The 15,927-nt window shown below is 46.2% G+C and overlaps 1 protein-coding gene across 1 annotated transcript; it reads right to left on the bottom strand.

Moving 5' to 3' along the window:
• Positions 1–3,424: 3,424 nt before the first annotated feature.
• LOC115549182 (interferon-inducible GTPase 5) lies at positions 3,425–6,798 on the bottom strand. Its single transcript, XM_030364237.1, has 4 exons — positions 6,665–6,798; positions 6,511–6,579; positions 5,321–5,871; positions 3,425–5,081 (listed from the first exon to the last, which is right to left on the bottom strand). Coding segments are annotated over exons 1-4 (1,251 nt in total). The 5' UTR covers positions 6,667–6,798; the 3' UTR covers positions 3,425–4,452.
• Between the last annotated feature and the right edge of the window lie 9,129 nt (positions 6,799–15,927).

Raw genomic sequence — 15,927 nt, 5'->3', positions numbered from 1 at the left:
AGGTAAACTCACAAGATGAACAAACAATTCATATTGGGGGAGAGTGGGGTATGAGCCAGTACGTTGATCGAGCCTGCTGTATTAAGGCAACTGTAGACATTTGTTGTAAACCATCAATTCAGGAAACACCCATGTAGCCTAAGGCTGTGATAGAGAGAAGCAAGGTAAAGTTGCAAGCATGTTTTTTCCACAATAAATTGTTCTTTGCTTGTCAAAGTAAGTATTTAACATATCAGGTATAATGACATGCTTTTTCAAAACAATTATATGCGTGTAAATATGTCGTACATGTTGGGGATTTGACAAGGTATAAAACCAGGTGAATAATATATTTTTAATTATATGAAATATTCATATAATTCAGAAAATTCTGATGGGCCTATCTGTTTCCATTCAGTTTAATTCTAGAAATGAATCTCACAAACCATCACAAGTTGTGTTTGTGTGTCTCCCTGCTTTCAATATTTATTCTAGTATTGTTAAGGGACAGGTCGAGGGGACCCAAATCCTGGACAAAGGGAGGCAGAGACGGAGTGAAAGGAAGAGGGATTTATTGGGACAAGGGGTAAACGACAAGCTCGGGCTAGGCGGTAGTCAGGCAGGCGATCCGGTAACAGGGAGTCAAGCCTTGATTCCACCGGAGGCGTACGCGCCGCGGGACGGCTGCGCCGCGGTCACCGCTGCTGATCGCTTCCACTCTAATCAATGAGACCATTTCCACCGGGCGCGCCGCGGAACGTTTCAGCAGCGTCCCAGGAGCGGCGGGCCGCGCCGCGGCGCTATCTTTCCGTCCAATTCTATTTTTGCCGCGAGCCGCTGCTATACCGCGTCAATTTCGACAGAGCAGGTCGAGCCGGGCAGGAAGTGAAAAGTACAAGCCATAGAGCATCCGGTCAATTTTCAAAATAAAACAATACTCGGCTCATGTAACTTCACATCAACATTATTACGTCATGACCGGTGGCACCAGGTCAGCAGTCAATCAATCAAAGGGTCTCAGAGGGTCGGCAACATGGACGACGAGAGACTCATTGTCGAAGTTCAGCAACATGAAGTCATTTATGTACCAAATCATCCTTTTTATAAGGAAAATTTCAGAAACGACAAAGCGTGGCATTTAATTGCAATAGTTTTGGGAGTGGAAGGTGAGTACATTAGGTTTAGGATTATCGCGTGATCTCGTGATCTCGCGTGAATACGGCTGGCTCGCAAGGCAGCGCTACGCTGCCGTTACGCGCCCGGTAGGAATGGACGCAGGGCAGGGGACGCAGCCGTTCCGCGGCGCGTACGCGTCCGGTGGGATCCCGGTGTCAGGCAGGCAGGCAAGAACTCGGCGACAGGCAGGCAGTCAAGGAATCAGCGACAGGCAACTATCGGGCGAGGTATCGGCGAAAGGCAGAGTCAGGCAGGGGTTCGTCGACATAGGCAGAGTGACGGACGGAGAACTAGGGAAGAGAGTTACGAGGAGAACAGGGAAAACGAACTATTCTTGGTAAATGCTGGTAGGACCGATACGAACTGGGAAGTTGTAAACGACGAACTGGCGGCCGCCGGCTGATTGGAGATGCCCGGCTGAAGTAGGGAATGGAGATTGCAGATTGCAGATTGCCGATAGGTGTGTCGGGAGAATGAGGACCACTGGCGTCCAGTGGCCACTAGATGGGGGTGTTGGGCCGTGTAGCAGGACGCGGTGAAAAAAGTAATGAAGGTATGAATAGCGATTCATTAGTTCAATAAAACTTTTATTTTCGGGTGACCCATGGATGGCCCAAAGAACGGCCTATTCCGTTCTTTGGGACGGAATAGGCCTATGTGTTTTTGTGTTTTTTTGTTCCTTTCATGAATATATTTTGTCTATCAAGATGATCTTGACAAATAGGCCTAAATGCCGCTTTAAACTCCCCTTCAACAAAGTATATTTAGAATTATATAAACTCTGGACCGTAACCCGTAATATAAATGTTTTGTTCATCTTGTGACTGTGAGTTTGCTTTAGGTAGGCTACAGCTGAAACATGGCGTGGGGAAAAAAATTGATTAAATATTTGTTTCAATTGGCATCCTTTCTCCAGGCCAGTAAATTGTAACCGCACATAACCTGACATAAAATCACTCAAAGAGAGTGAATGAACTGTTATATTTTATGCTAAGATATCACTACAGCTAATGGATATCCTTAATCATTGCAGTACTTACATCTTATTTCTGTCATTCTCTTTAATCTGACCGGACACATTGCGTAGTAAAATACCCCAAAAATATCATTGCAGAAAAAAAGAAAAGGAAATGATGCAATGATATCTTGTTCAATAATTGATATCTTGTGGTGCTATGCGAAAAAAAATGAATGCAGAAACTTCTAAGACGTGACCCATTTCTACTCGTCCAATGTTGATTAGTGGTTTCCAAGCTTAAATTGGCTAATAATCACTTTTTTTTTTTCATTAAATTAAATTTTAAATGTTCATGCTTATTTTTTTTTGGTCATAAACCAACTGTTCCAAAATAAAACAAGAAAATGACATTTCCAATTGGCAAATGAAATTACTATTTAACTTCTTTTCACAACATATACAATAAGTAATTTCAACATATCATGAATATTGATGAGATGAAAGAGGAAGTCAGCCAGACAAAGTCATGTATTTTTTGTGGCTATAATTGTTGTAAAGCTAGAATCTGTTAGAATAAAAAATGAAAATAACGGATCCACGCGCTCTCAAGTGACTGTTAAAAATATTTAAACCCTTCAACAAAATACGAGCAGTAGAGGAAGATAAAGATTTAAAAGATAAAGACTTTATTATCACTTGCAAACACGTAATTACAATTGGTTTGACAAAGAATTCAGGTTATATTTCCATTATGTGTGAATTTCCCCTACATGCCCTGACCAATCACAACACCCTATGCATCGGGCCTAGAAATTGGACATCTCGCCCAATTAACTAAATGCACTTATGGTCCTTCTCCGAACTCTCAGATTACAAAGTAAATAGTTTACATATTAAATATTACAGTTATGTCATATGTAGACAGAGGCACAGAGCAGTGAGATACTGTTAAAATCCACTCGTCACCTTATTAAAGGCACCCAGTGCAACTTTCGAGGCTTAAAAATAAACATTCAATTTCTAATCTTTTTTACACGTAGTAAGTTTCAATAACTCCATACCATTACATACCGACATTCAAGCAGCACAGATGAGACGTCGTTGTGTGGTGAGAACTGATAGAAAATCGATAACAACAACAATGCCGCCATTTTCTTTATTTTTTGTAACCTACAATAAATAAAGCAGGCTTCCAGTCAATGGAAAAATGGCTTCTCCCCACCGGCGATTGTTGTTGTTTACGATTTTCTATCAGTTCTCACCACACAACGACGTCTCATCTTTGCTCCTTGAATGTCGATATGTAATGGTATGGAGTTATTGAAACTTACTACGTGTAAAAAAGACTAGAAATTGAATGTTTATTTTTCATTGAATGTTTACATAAAGTTGCACTGGGTGCCTTTAAGCTAAAACAGTAAGCTAAAAGCCCCGGCAGGGCAAACCGGACACCGACGCGAAGCGTGGACGGTAATATGTATATATCATGTGGGCAGAAATATGTATATTACTCCCTTTACCAAGCTGAATTGATTCAATGTTCGATCAAATTGCTGTTGCAAAATATGGGTTGCGTCCTGAGACCAGTCTTTACAGTGTTTGTTGGGAAATTTGTGTGGAAATAGTTGAAATGCATGACAAAGTGCTTGAAAAGCATGACAAAGTGCTAGCGATTGTATCTAATCTGTTGTTGTAGGCTTATAATCACAAAATATTGTCATGGTTAATCCATTTTAATACAAATGTAAGAAATAAAAAAATACAAAAATAATCGCTCCATTAATTGGCTAAAGGAAAATACAATTGAACTCGGCATCAGATCAAACAAAAAAGTAAGTTCAATGTATCATGGTAATTGATAATGAGATGAAATAGAAAGACAAGAGAAATAAGATTTGCTCTTGTTATGCCTCATTGTTATCCATTTCAGCAGCAGAAATTGTTATAAAGCTGTTATCTATTATTATATAACAAAATGTATCAATTTTCTCCTCCAGTGACTGTAAAAATATCTAATCATCAATATATAATTATTATATTACCATTGGCCTTTGGGTTCAGGGCCCTGTCGTGGCCCTGGGCCCCTGGGCACTGGCCCCGTTAGCCCTACTGTGGATAATACATGCCTGGACATATCATGCTCATTAAAACCATTATAACCAATCATTTTCCCAATGTCATGGTTCACCAGTAATTTAACTAAACACGTGAGGAATGAATAAAAACACTTTCTACTAATGACTATTGAATTGAGTTTTCTCTTATTGCGTTTTAAAAGGTTTGTTTTAATTGAAGCGTTCATTGTTCATCATTGCTAAACGCTAGAGCATGACCTGACATTACTTAATGGCCAATGCCTTCGTCACAATATTTTCTGCGTCAACAGATAGCTCGTTAAGATTAGAACTCAAAAACATGTAAATTGTAGTGAAAGAAAGTGCAGCCGCTATTGGGATTCCAATAAAAGGAATAAATCTGGAACCTTCCTCTGCTCCCAAACCAATCAGAGCAACTGTAGCAGATTTCAGCATTAAAAGAACTAACTCTTTTGTTACATCCTTTCCACAACAAATACAATTCAACATTGCCCTTAATTCATCTAAAGGTGTATTTGTAGCACTGGAACATTTCTCCAACGACATTTTATCAAGACCAAACCCAAACAAATAGTCTTGAAGAACCTTGACCAGAATGCCTACATCAAACACAATGGAAATCCCTGGGATAGGTACAGCTGCGACAGTTGCAGACAGTAAAGCATAGTGCCATATTTGTGAACGGAATACCTCTTTCTTCTTGTTAATGGTGCTTTTGCAGATGTTGGGAAGGGCTAATATCAGGACATCTCTCTTGTGTGAAGGAAGCTCCCTCTCCATGGTGTCCTGGAGGGCGCGGAACTCGTACAAATGGAGATCAAAGCTAGACACCAGGAAGACCTGAGGAGACGCCACACCTTGTCCTTCAAGTCCTGTAGGAAAAGGAATAGATGTTGAACTTAATGTGGTCATAAATTTGTGTGGGAATACATGTTTAAACTTCAATGTATCGACTGTACTGAGACTCAGCATTGCGTGGTCATATACATATAATTGATCTAATTCAAGTAACATAAATATATAGATTAACTGAAACATTGAGAAGTGCTCCTTTGAAAAATGTGGAAATAATTCACATTCACAGTCACTATAATAACTCAGAAAAGCCAACCTCGAATGCAGTATTCCCTGATTTCCTGAAGTGTCTTTTCTTCATCGTACTCCTTCTGACTCCTTGGCGCAACACGTAGACTGTTGTCAATCTTAGAGCGGACAAAGTATAACTTCTTGCCCATTTTCTTGATCTCTTTAGCCAGCTTGGCATCATTCTCATTGAAGCGAATTTCTGATACGAGGATAAAAAAATCAAACTTTTCAAACTCAACGAGCTTCATGTACTGATCAGCTGGGTATCTGGGGGTTCCGATTCCCGGGAGATCCCATAATGCAACATTTGGGTATGTTGGATGTGGGTAAGCCTTAGGCTTCATGGTCGTTTCCACCTCACCAGTAGGCGCCGCTCGCTCATCTGTGTTGTCTATCCCCCTGAAGGCATTAAGAAATGTGGACTTTCCAACTCCACTCTGTCCTGTGACAGCAATGTTCAGTGGAATATTATTTGTGTCTTCCAAATACTTTTGTGATATTGATGCAGCCAACGAAAAGTTGTTGTTTTCAATGGCCTTTTTAATATCTTCTGCCACTTTGGATTCCTTGGCATTCCTATAAGAATAAGAATTATTCATATTATTCAAAATATTCAGAAAAATTAAGTTATTATTAAGTTATTATTATTTTGCCTGGGAGGTCAGGGAGAAACACTCAACTACACAGAAAGGGAAACACAGTCATGTTCCGCTCTGTTTTACTATTGGTTATTTACTGAGATATGACATTGGTTGTATTTATTATAGAAATAAATGTCACAACACAACCATTGTGGTTGTTTTTGTGTCTTTTTCCTTTTTACAATATTAGTACAGGGAATAAGGGTATAAATAAATGCAAAGTTATACATTTAATTTGCAAAAATAAATGTATAGGTGAACACAAGCGGATGTAAATTTGCATAAATAAATATATATACAAATGAGAAGAAAATAGAAATGTTTTCATCTAGCCATTCTGCTATTCAGTCCGTTAAATTGTTTCACATATCCATCCATTGGACTACATTGACAGTGTCCTCAATTCCTTGCTTCTAAGCTTACTAATACAACCTGCAATTTTTGAATATTAAATTGGACTCAAACCACAATTAGTAAATATCTGTGATCAACCAGTGTCCAGGACTGGAGAAGACCCAGTGCTCCTCCACAAGAGACTCAGACAGCTGTTGGACGTATTTCAACCACTACTCACTTTAGGTCGGGTCCTCTTGATGAAGTTGATGGAACTACAGTTGGAGGGCAGCTGCTGTTCTTGGAACCCCTGAGAATCAACATCAGAGTTAGGGTTAGGGTATCATTGCTATAGATGTTTTCAATCATATATTCACTTCGAGGGCAGTCCTCACATTTTGTTGCTTTGTTTATGTTGATGCTTTGAAAGTTGATTCGATACAAGCGTCTCTAAAAGACAGAATGTGAATGTGACAGGAAAGCTCCTTTAAGAGCAGGCAGTAGGTAGGAGGGGCCTCGAGATAATAGTTAACACACGTGGTTTCCAAGAAACCACCGCTGGACGAGGAAAACACAACTGAAACTAGAAAAATATGGGGTCAGAACAGTCTCATTAATAAGGAATGCACAGAGAAGGATTCACAACTGTATTTTGTGATTTATATATAAATTACTCCCTTCTCACAAATACATTTCAATGCACACACACAAATGGATATCGGTATGCATAAATGTAAAATGTATCCATAAACAAAAATAAGTTTCACGGGGGGGGGGGGGGGGGGGGGGGGGGGGGGGATGGGCATACAAGTCTTTTGGCCATGGTGGATCCAGATCTGTTCCGGAGCATTTCAGCACCTCGGGCAACAGCGCAGGGTGGCCAGGTCCTGCAAAGAACGTCCTGCCCACATACCGTACAAAATCCACCCAAAATGTCCTAGAAGCATCCCAAATAAAAAAGACATTCCATTTTGGCCGATGTTTTGAAAGTTATAATAATTTGAGGGAATATTTTTTTGTTCTTGTTTTAGCAGCGAAATGCATTGTGTGTGTGTGTGTGTGTGTGTGTGTGTGTGTGTGTGTGTGTGTGTGTGTGTGTGTGTGTGTGTGTGTGTGTGTGTGTGTGTGTGTGTGTGTGTGTGTGTCACGCTATTTTATATTGAAATGCGACGTCGTAATCCAGTGTTCACGAAAACGTAGTGTCAACGTTTGCTTTTGGCGACTGGGTTGGCTCCCAGATATACGTGTTTCTAACAAGATGATATCATTACATTTACATAAAGTAACGGTTTAATAACACAAACGCAGGAAACAAGTGAGCTGCTAGCTTAGCCAAAGCAGCGACCCGAGCAACCTGACGTCGTTGAAACATGCGAGCGAGCCGATGAAATCTTCCTAATAACTATAAAACTAAAGATCAGACACAATCACTGACTGAAGATTATGCAAGGAATATGTACATTTCTCCCTAGAAATTTCATTAGAAACACGTTTAATGGTGTATCGGTCCTAAAATATTGCATTTCCCATTCAGATAATAACGATTAATATAGGCTACGTAACAATTTCACCAAATGCTAGGAGAACGTATCGCCCCCTGTTGGTGCTATTCCCCCATTCATTTCGAATGGAGAAGAAAGCGTGTTCAGGGTGACGCTTTGCTCGAGCAAAGCCTGACCCTGAACACGTCTTGCGATGTGGACAAACTTATCTATTTTACGCCTTGGCGTGATACCGGGTTGGCGGATAATGTAGGTGTAACACGTTATTTTACGTTGAAATGGACGTAATCCAGTGTTCACGAAAGCGTACACTGTCAATATTATGGAGTTAGAATCATGCCAAAACCCCACACACACGCAAAACGTGTTTTACTCACGCACAACGATTCACACACACACAAAACGTGTTTTACTCACGCACAACGATTCACACACACGCACAGTGTGGTTTGCAAATACAAAACATCATTCACAAACTAATGCATTTTGCTTCAGAAACAAATACATTATGTTTAACACATAGGCTACAAAGAAACGTATTTCTTCAATTACAAAAAAATATCCTCCAAGTACAAACTAAAATCTTTTAAGAACAAACTAAAATCTTTCGCAAAAGTACAAAAAAAAATCCTTCAAGTGCACAAAACAATTCTACAAGTACGGAACACTGAAAGTTGCGTGTGGATCTGAAGGCATTTGCGCGTGGATCAGCAAGGCGGAAAATTAGTGCCAAAAGTCACGTGACAAACAAATGTCCTGTGATTCACACTACACAACAGTAGGTGTCGCTGTTCCTGCCAAACCGCACGGATTCCGTACGGTTTCCGTACGGTTTCCGTGCGGTTTAGCACTTTTACCGCGCCACTCTAGGGCCAGTTATGCTGCTTTCACACCAAAAAGAACCAAGAGCCAGTTCCGGGCTGGTGCTAGGGCCAGTTCCAAACAGGTTCCAGCCTTATCCCAGTTAAGAACCAGTTGGTTTCACACCGGCCAGAGCCAGCCATGGAGCCGGCGTGAGCAACGTCATGACGTCACTGCAAACGTCTCCGCTTTCCCAGACGTCACTCGCAGAGAGTAGTGAGCTTGGACAGAAGCATACTGCCGACATCTTTCTTTATTCTGGGTGGAAATAGTAACATAGTTACGCCATTAAATGCGTTTATGGAAACATTTTTAGCGAGAAATGTGCATTTTACTTTCATAATGTTCGCTCGGTGAATGTGAAGGATGTTTGTAGTTATGACGAAGAGGGAACGCTCCGTTCACTTGCATGGACATGGACTCATCTAGCTGCGTTGGCGCGTTGACGCGTTGAACCACCACACAATGATCAAGCGTCAGGTTAGGCGCGTTACTCGCGTTATCCAACGCGAGTAACGCCTCGTGCCCACTACCTCCGTCAGTCAACGGACGTGGGAAGGCGTTGCTGACTGATGGGGGAGTAGTCTTTGCAGAGGCATCCGTCAGCCAATCAAATCGCTTCGCCGGGTTCTTCCCGCTTCTTCCTGCTTGTTGCGATGCAAGATGACCCGCTTTCCCGCTTTCCAGTATCGTCAGAGCCCGAGTCGCGTCACAGGGCTTACATTTGCATACGCGATCTGATTGGATGACGGATCCGTCGCTGCCGAAAAAGTTGAACATTTTTCAACTTTCTGACGGCGCCGAAGGCTCCAACGGAACGGACGGATCCACAATGCATTGCGTGTCCGTCCCCATTCAAAGTCAATGGAGATCAGTCAACGGACGGAGGTAGTGGGCACGGGGCGTAACGCGGTTGGTGTGGCCGTACCATTAGAAGAAGAACCCTTGTGCCAGTTTCAAACACAACAACAACAATTTCGTCTTCGATTCAATCCGTGTATGGTTCGTTCTTTGAATATTCCGATTTAAAACAAAATCAGAAAAAACAAAAAAGGACTGTTTTAAATCGGAATATTCAAAGAACGAACCATACACGGATTCACGTCCATTGTTTACTTCGGTGTTTTAAAAAATGCCGGTCTTCGTTGGTCTTCCTGTTTATGAAGGTACGGATAACTCCGCCCCCTGCCCCCGGCGTAAAAGCGGTTCTAGTTCTAGCCCAGCTCAAAAGTGGGGCTGGAGTTGAACCGGTTTTTAGGGGCCGGAGCCGGTTCTTTGGCGGTGTGAAACCAAAACACTGGCCCTAGCTCCGAACTGGCCCGGAACCGGCTCCGATTTGGCGGCGGTGTGAAAGGGGCATTAGTGGCCTTCTTGGCTTTCCATAGAATCCACACACGGTTGGCCGGCATCAAATAACGATTTTGGGGAGAAAAAAAGATCAACAGCGCCACCTGCTGTTGTGTAGTGTGAATCACAGGACATTTGTTTGTCACGTGACTTTTGGCACTAATTTGAGTAGGGTCAGAGAATGTCTAATATGAGGAGAATGGGCACTTGTTGGCTAGTTCCGGTTCTATTTCATGTAGGCTACGCCGTCTAGGCTTCGCCTTATGGGCTTGTCCCATAAGGTCCCATAAATTCAAACTATGCACCTATCAGCGTGGGCACCGCCCACATTTCCCCACGGTATCGTGTCTATATAACGCGGTGTATACCGTCGCTCATCCTCCCTTTTCTTTCAGCACTTGTGCTTATCAGCGAGAAATTGAGAACTACTATTAAGAACAACCTCTGCTGGACTACTATGTATCCCCACATCACGACTCACTTCAATGGGTGCCCGGTCATTCAGCTGTTCAGCACCCAGGCTCTGGAACTCCCTCCCCCCACACATAAAACAGTCAGACACCATTTCAACCTTCAAGTCACAACTCAAAACTCACTTGTTCAAACTCGCACACCATGTCTAACTGATCACTGTTTTGATTGTTTTTTTTTTTATTTATTTCTTATTGCTTGTGTTTATTTATTTATTTATTTATTTATTTATTTTTTCCACAATGTCTTGCTTTTTAAAAAATGTATGATGACTATATGCTCTGTAAGGTGAACTTGGGTGTCTTGAAAGGCGCCTCTAAATTAAATGCATTATTATTATTATTATTAATAAGATGAAGACTTCAACACGGATCTCCCAAGCCGGTGGCAGCGGCTCGGGCGAGGCCGCGGACAAACGGCCCCTTTTCAGGGCCACCTGAGAGCGCTCCTGGAGCTAGGTCCTTTTCAGGACTCCTATGCGCCTCCTGTCCCGCCTCCCTGGCACCGGGTGACGGGCACTTGGCGTGCTTTGTGTGCCTCGGCACCGACCACGCCGAGGCTGCTATGGCGGCCCCCGTCTCCTGTGTCGCCTGCCGGGAGCTGCCTGAAGAGGGGATCCTCTCCAGGCATCTCTTCTTTTCCCCTGCAGTGGACCTGACGACGATGGCATAATCGACGCCGACGACGACGCCTCCATGGACGGCGACTCGGCGTCCGGTTTTTCCCGCTCTCGGGTTACAACCGCCACCGTCGCGGGGAGATCATGGGTGAGGCGGCGGCCATCAAAGGGTTTCCCATGCCGGCCCCGCCTCCCGTATCTGAAGATATGCAGGGCGAGTGCTTTCGCACCCCATCTGCTTCCCGGCGGGTTACCCAGTGCCCCTTGTTCCCGCCTGTGCAGCACTTGTTTACTGCTGCAGGTGGGGACCCTTCTACCCTGAAGGCTGCGGTAAGCGAGGGGGATCCCTCACCTGGAGCCTCCACTGGCAGCGCTTCTCTGTCCGGGCGCCGGATGGCGCCCTAACGAAAAGCCGCTGCCCCCCGACCGCCTCCAGAAGCAGATTGTCCGCGGCAGCGGTCAACAACATCGCCCTGCTCTCCTCTGCCATGGTCTCCTTCTCGGCTGACATGGAGGCCTATGGCCCGGAGGAAGCCGCGAGATGGCTGGCGGTTTCCCGCTTTTCCAGCGCCATCCTCCAGCTATGCCAGCCGATATCCGTTTCGGCCGGCCGGCATATGGCGTGGGCTACCATGATTCAAAGGGTCATATGGCTCTCCCACACTGCGGTGCCGGAACGAGAGCGGGCCAGCCTCGTCCAGGGTCCACTAGCGCCTGATGGCCTATTTGGTCCCCGGTTGTCCGCGTTGCTCGCGCACCAGCAGTCAGTCCGTGAGAATCGTTCCCGGTTCGGGGCGATTCTCACGGGCTCCTCCCACCAGCAGGCTGGGAGGAGGCGGGGTCAAGGCAGGTCCCAGCGTTCCAGGGGGCCGCCTCCGACTCCAGCCCCGGTGCCGCAGCAGCAGCCGCCGCAGACGGGTAGAGCAGCGCCAAGGACCGTGGAGACCACGCTACGGGACCCGGCTGCGGGCAGGGCTCTGGCAGCAGAGGTGGCACGTCTCTTGGTAAAGGGGGCCATCACTGTCGTTCCCCCCCACGAGTCTCACCTAGGGTTTTATTCCCGCTACTTCCTGGTTTCCAAGAAGTCAGGGGAAAAGAGACCTATTCTGGATCTTTGCGTGTTCAACAGATTTGTTGCCACGAGGAAGTTCAGAATGCTCACTGTCGGAGCGTTGTTCCGGAGTGTGAGAGAGGGCGATTGGTTCACATCCCTGGATCTCAAGGATGCTTACTTCCACGTCCCTGTTCGGCAGGCGCACAGGAAGTTTCTCCGCTTTGCCTTTATGGGGATGGCGTACGAGTTCCAGTGTCTGCCGTTCGGCTATTCCCTGGCTCCGCGCACCTTCTCGAAGTGTGTGGAGACGGCGTTGGAACCGCTCAGGCGTCAGGGAAAGAGGATTCTCTTCTACCTAGACGACCTGCTTATTTTGAGCAACTCAGAAGAGACCGCGAGAAGGGACACCATGTTGGTGATAAACCATCTCGCCTTCCTTGGTTTTGCCATCAACTGGGAGAAGAGCTCCCCGCTCCCCAGCCGGCAGACAGTCTACTTGGGGCTTTGCCTAGACTCAGCCACCATGACTGCGATGCTTTCGCCTCCTCGGCGAGACGCCATCCTGTCAGCGCTCTCCCGTTTTTCGCGTTCACAGAAACGTGACCGCACTGTCCACCATGCGCCTGTTAGGGCTGATGGCAGCTGCCCACCCCGTGGTCCCCCTGGGTCTGCTCTTTATGCGCAGACTCCAGCGGTGGTTTGCTCGCCAACGGATGGACCCCAGGCGACACAAGCTCAGGGTGCTCCTCGTTCCCCGTTCGGTGTCGCCAGACCTGGAATATTGGAAAAGACCCTCCGCCCTTCTCAGGGGTGTTCCCCTGGGAAGGGTGGAGTCCTACGTAGTGGTCTTCACGGACGCCTCGTTGACGGGTTGGGGAGGAACGTGCCTCTCTCACTCGGTCGGAGACGAGTGGCGCACGACCCCTACAGCACACATAAATGTGTTGGAGCTCGACACTGTGAGGAAAGTGCTGTTGCATTTCTTTCACCTGGTGCGCGGCCGCCACGTTCTGATCAGGACAGACGGCGCGTCGGCGGCGGCGTACATCAACAGACAGGCGGGAGTCCGCTCCCCTGCTCTCCACCGAAAGGCGGTCTAGCTCTGGCTTTGGGCTCATCAGTATCTCGTCAGTCTGAGAGCCCTGCATATCGCGGGCGCCCAGAACTTTGGGGCGGACCTCATGTCTCGAGGCGGTCCCCGCCGAGACGAGTGGCGGTTACATCCCGACGTTGTCAGACTGATCTGGCAGAGGTTCGGGACAGCGCAGGTGGACCTCTTCGCGCTCAGGGAGAACACGCACTGCAGGTGGTGGTTCTCCCTCAGCCCTCGGGATCTTCCCCCGTTTGGGGTAGATGCGTTGGCACACACACCTTGGCCGCGGGCTCTCTTGTATGCGTTTTCCCCCGCTCCAGCTGATCCTTCCTCTTCTGGAACGGGTCAGACAGGAGAGACTGTCCCTGATATTAGTGGCCCCGGAGAACCGTTCAGCTCTGTGGTTTCCAGAGCTGGCCGCACTCTCGCGGTCAGCGCCGTGGCCAGTACCGTTCAGGCTGGTGGACCGATCTTCAGCCATCCACTGGTCAAGAGATTCTTGCGTGGGGCTAGACAGGTTAGGCCTGTTTTTCATGCGTGCTTACACCACGCTGGGATCTCCCCACGGTGTTGCGCAGATTGTCCAGGGATCCTTTCGAGCCTCTTTCTCAGGCCCCCTTGGATGCCCTGTCATTTAAGACGGCACTCTTGTTGGCCTTGGTTTCTGCCAAGCGGGCCGGTGAGCTAACCGCTCTGTCTGTCAGCCCGAGTTGCTTGTTGCTAAACGAGGACAGCTCCTTCTCGTTGCTCAGACCTAATCCTGCGTTCCTCCCGAAGAACATTATAGTTATTTTTGGTCGAGGGATATTGTGCTTAAGGCTTTTCACCCCCCATCTCATTCTAGTGAAGCGGAGGCGAAGTTGCATCTCCTGTGCCCGGTGCGGGCATTGGCTAAGTACGTGAATCGCTCGGCCGCGTTCCGCTCCACACAACAGTTGTTTGTGTGTTATAGCGACGCTAGCAGGGGCTGCGCTCTCTCTAAGCAGCGGTTTTCTCGCTGGGTATGTGAGGGTGTTTGCTTAGCCTACTCTCGGCAGGGCTTGGCGCCACCGTTGGGCGTTAAAGCTCACTCCACACGGAGCGTGGCCGCTTCAACGGCTCTACTCAAGGGCGTTTCGGTGGAAGATATGTGCGCGGCTGCGTCTTGGTCTTCCTCTGGCCCCTTTGTCCGTTTTTACATGTTAGACATGTCCAGGGGTTCACTCGGCAACTCTGTGCTGGAGTCTGGGACCCCTTTTACGGCTTAAGAATGTAGACATGTTCTTTAAAGCAGCGTGATTGGATTTCCTCTCGCCGGCTGGCGAGTTGGACTTGACTACCAGTCTTACTCTCCCACCATTTTTCAAATGAAAAACAGGCTAGGGTTTTTTTCTATTGGCCCGCCAATTGTCAGGTGGTTTTGTTTGCCAGTAGGGCACTCCCGCCGTTTCTTTCAAAATAAGAAACGGCCGAGAGAGACCCCCTATTGGAGAACCGGATTCCGTAGCTCCGCCCCCGGTGGTAGCGGACCTAATGGAAACCGTATTGCTCTGGTTTTTCTTTTCCTGGATTAGAGCCGGAGTCTTTACAGACTCTCTCTTGATCATTGCCTTGCTTGATCTAGGAGGAATTAGTTTTTTATTAAGCTGTTGTGTTTTACACATCCTTGGCTTTTTGAGTCTTAATGTGCTCTGGTGACTTAAGTCGTTTTGACTGGGGTCCAGCAGGAGTACATTGATCGGGCTCCGCTCGCAGCTTCACCTTAGCCCATAAGGCGAAGCCTAGACGGCGTAGCCTACATGAAATAGAACGATAGTTATGTTATTTTATTCTACTTCATTTAAGAATGCTCGATTCTGATTGGCTGGGAGGGGTGCATTAATCCGGCATATTGCCCGCTGACTTGTCGGTTCTACTTGCTGCTGACTGAGCACAGTAGATCAATACGCCGCTTATATCGTTTTCTATCAAATACATTTCCAACATGAGGTCCATAGTTAAAATAAACCAAGGAGTGCATGTTTGATCGATCGTCATTAAAACTGACTTGATACAAATGTAGCAACTACGTTATTAAACTAGTGATCAGATCCAGCCTAGTGTGGTTGCTATAGAAACGAGTTACCTACAGCTGAGCTAACGTTATTCACCGTAGTTCTAAAGGGAACTACTTTTCGAGGGAGATGAACGTAAACAGAGTATACATTTAATAAGTATGCAATACGAATACGAAAAAGGCTAATTATTAAAGTATTTGAATTGTTTTATTATGTTGGCCGGCGCGAAGTAGAATAAACAGAATAATCACCTCAAGGCAGGGCAATAAACAGTTTGATATGCCCGGCTCGATAAAGGTAAGCCGTCCACGAGCCGGGCATATCAAACTGTTTATTGCCCGGCCTCTCTGTGATTATTCCTTACATAACTCAAGTTCTATGATTGTAGGCGTAGCCGTCTAGTTTCCCACCTGCTGTACCCTCCAAATGCTGAAAGAATAGCGTGGAGGATGAGCGACGGTATACACCGCCTTATATAGACACGATACCGTGGGAAATGTGGGCGGTGCCCACGCTGATTGGTGCATAGTTGAAATTTTCAGTGCGCGCAGGCGCGCGCACGGGACAAGCCCATAAGGCGAAGCTTAGACGGCTACGCCTACAATCATAGAACTAGAGTTATAATAACATAACTATCGTTCTGAGGGAGGGGGAGGGGTTAAACGGAACTCGGAG

This window comes from Gadus morhua, chromosome 8 (assembly GCF_902167405.1).
Source record: "Gadus morhua chromosome 8, gadMor3.0, whole genome shotgun sequence".
NCBI lineage: Eukaryota > Metazoa > Chordata > Actinopteri > Gadiformes > Gadidae > Gadus > Gadus morhua.
The sequence above is the reverse complement of the archived record's forward strand: the minus strand, read 5'-3'. Positions and strand labels throughout refer to the sequence as shown.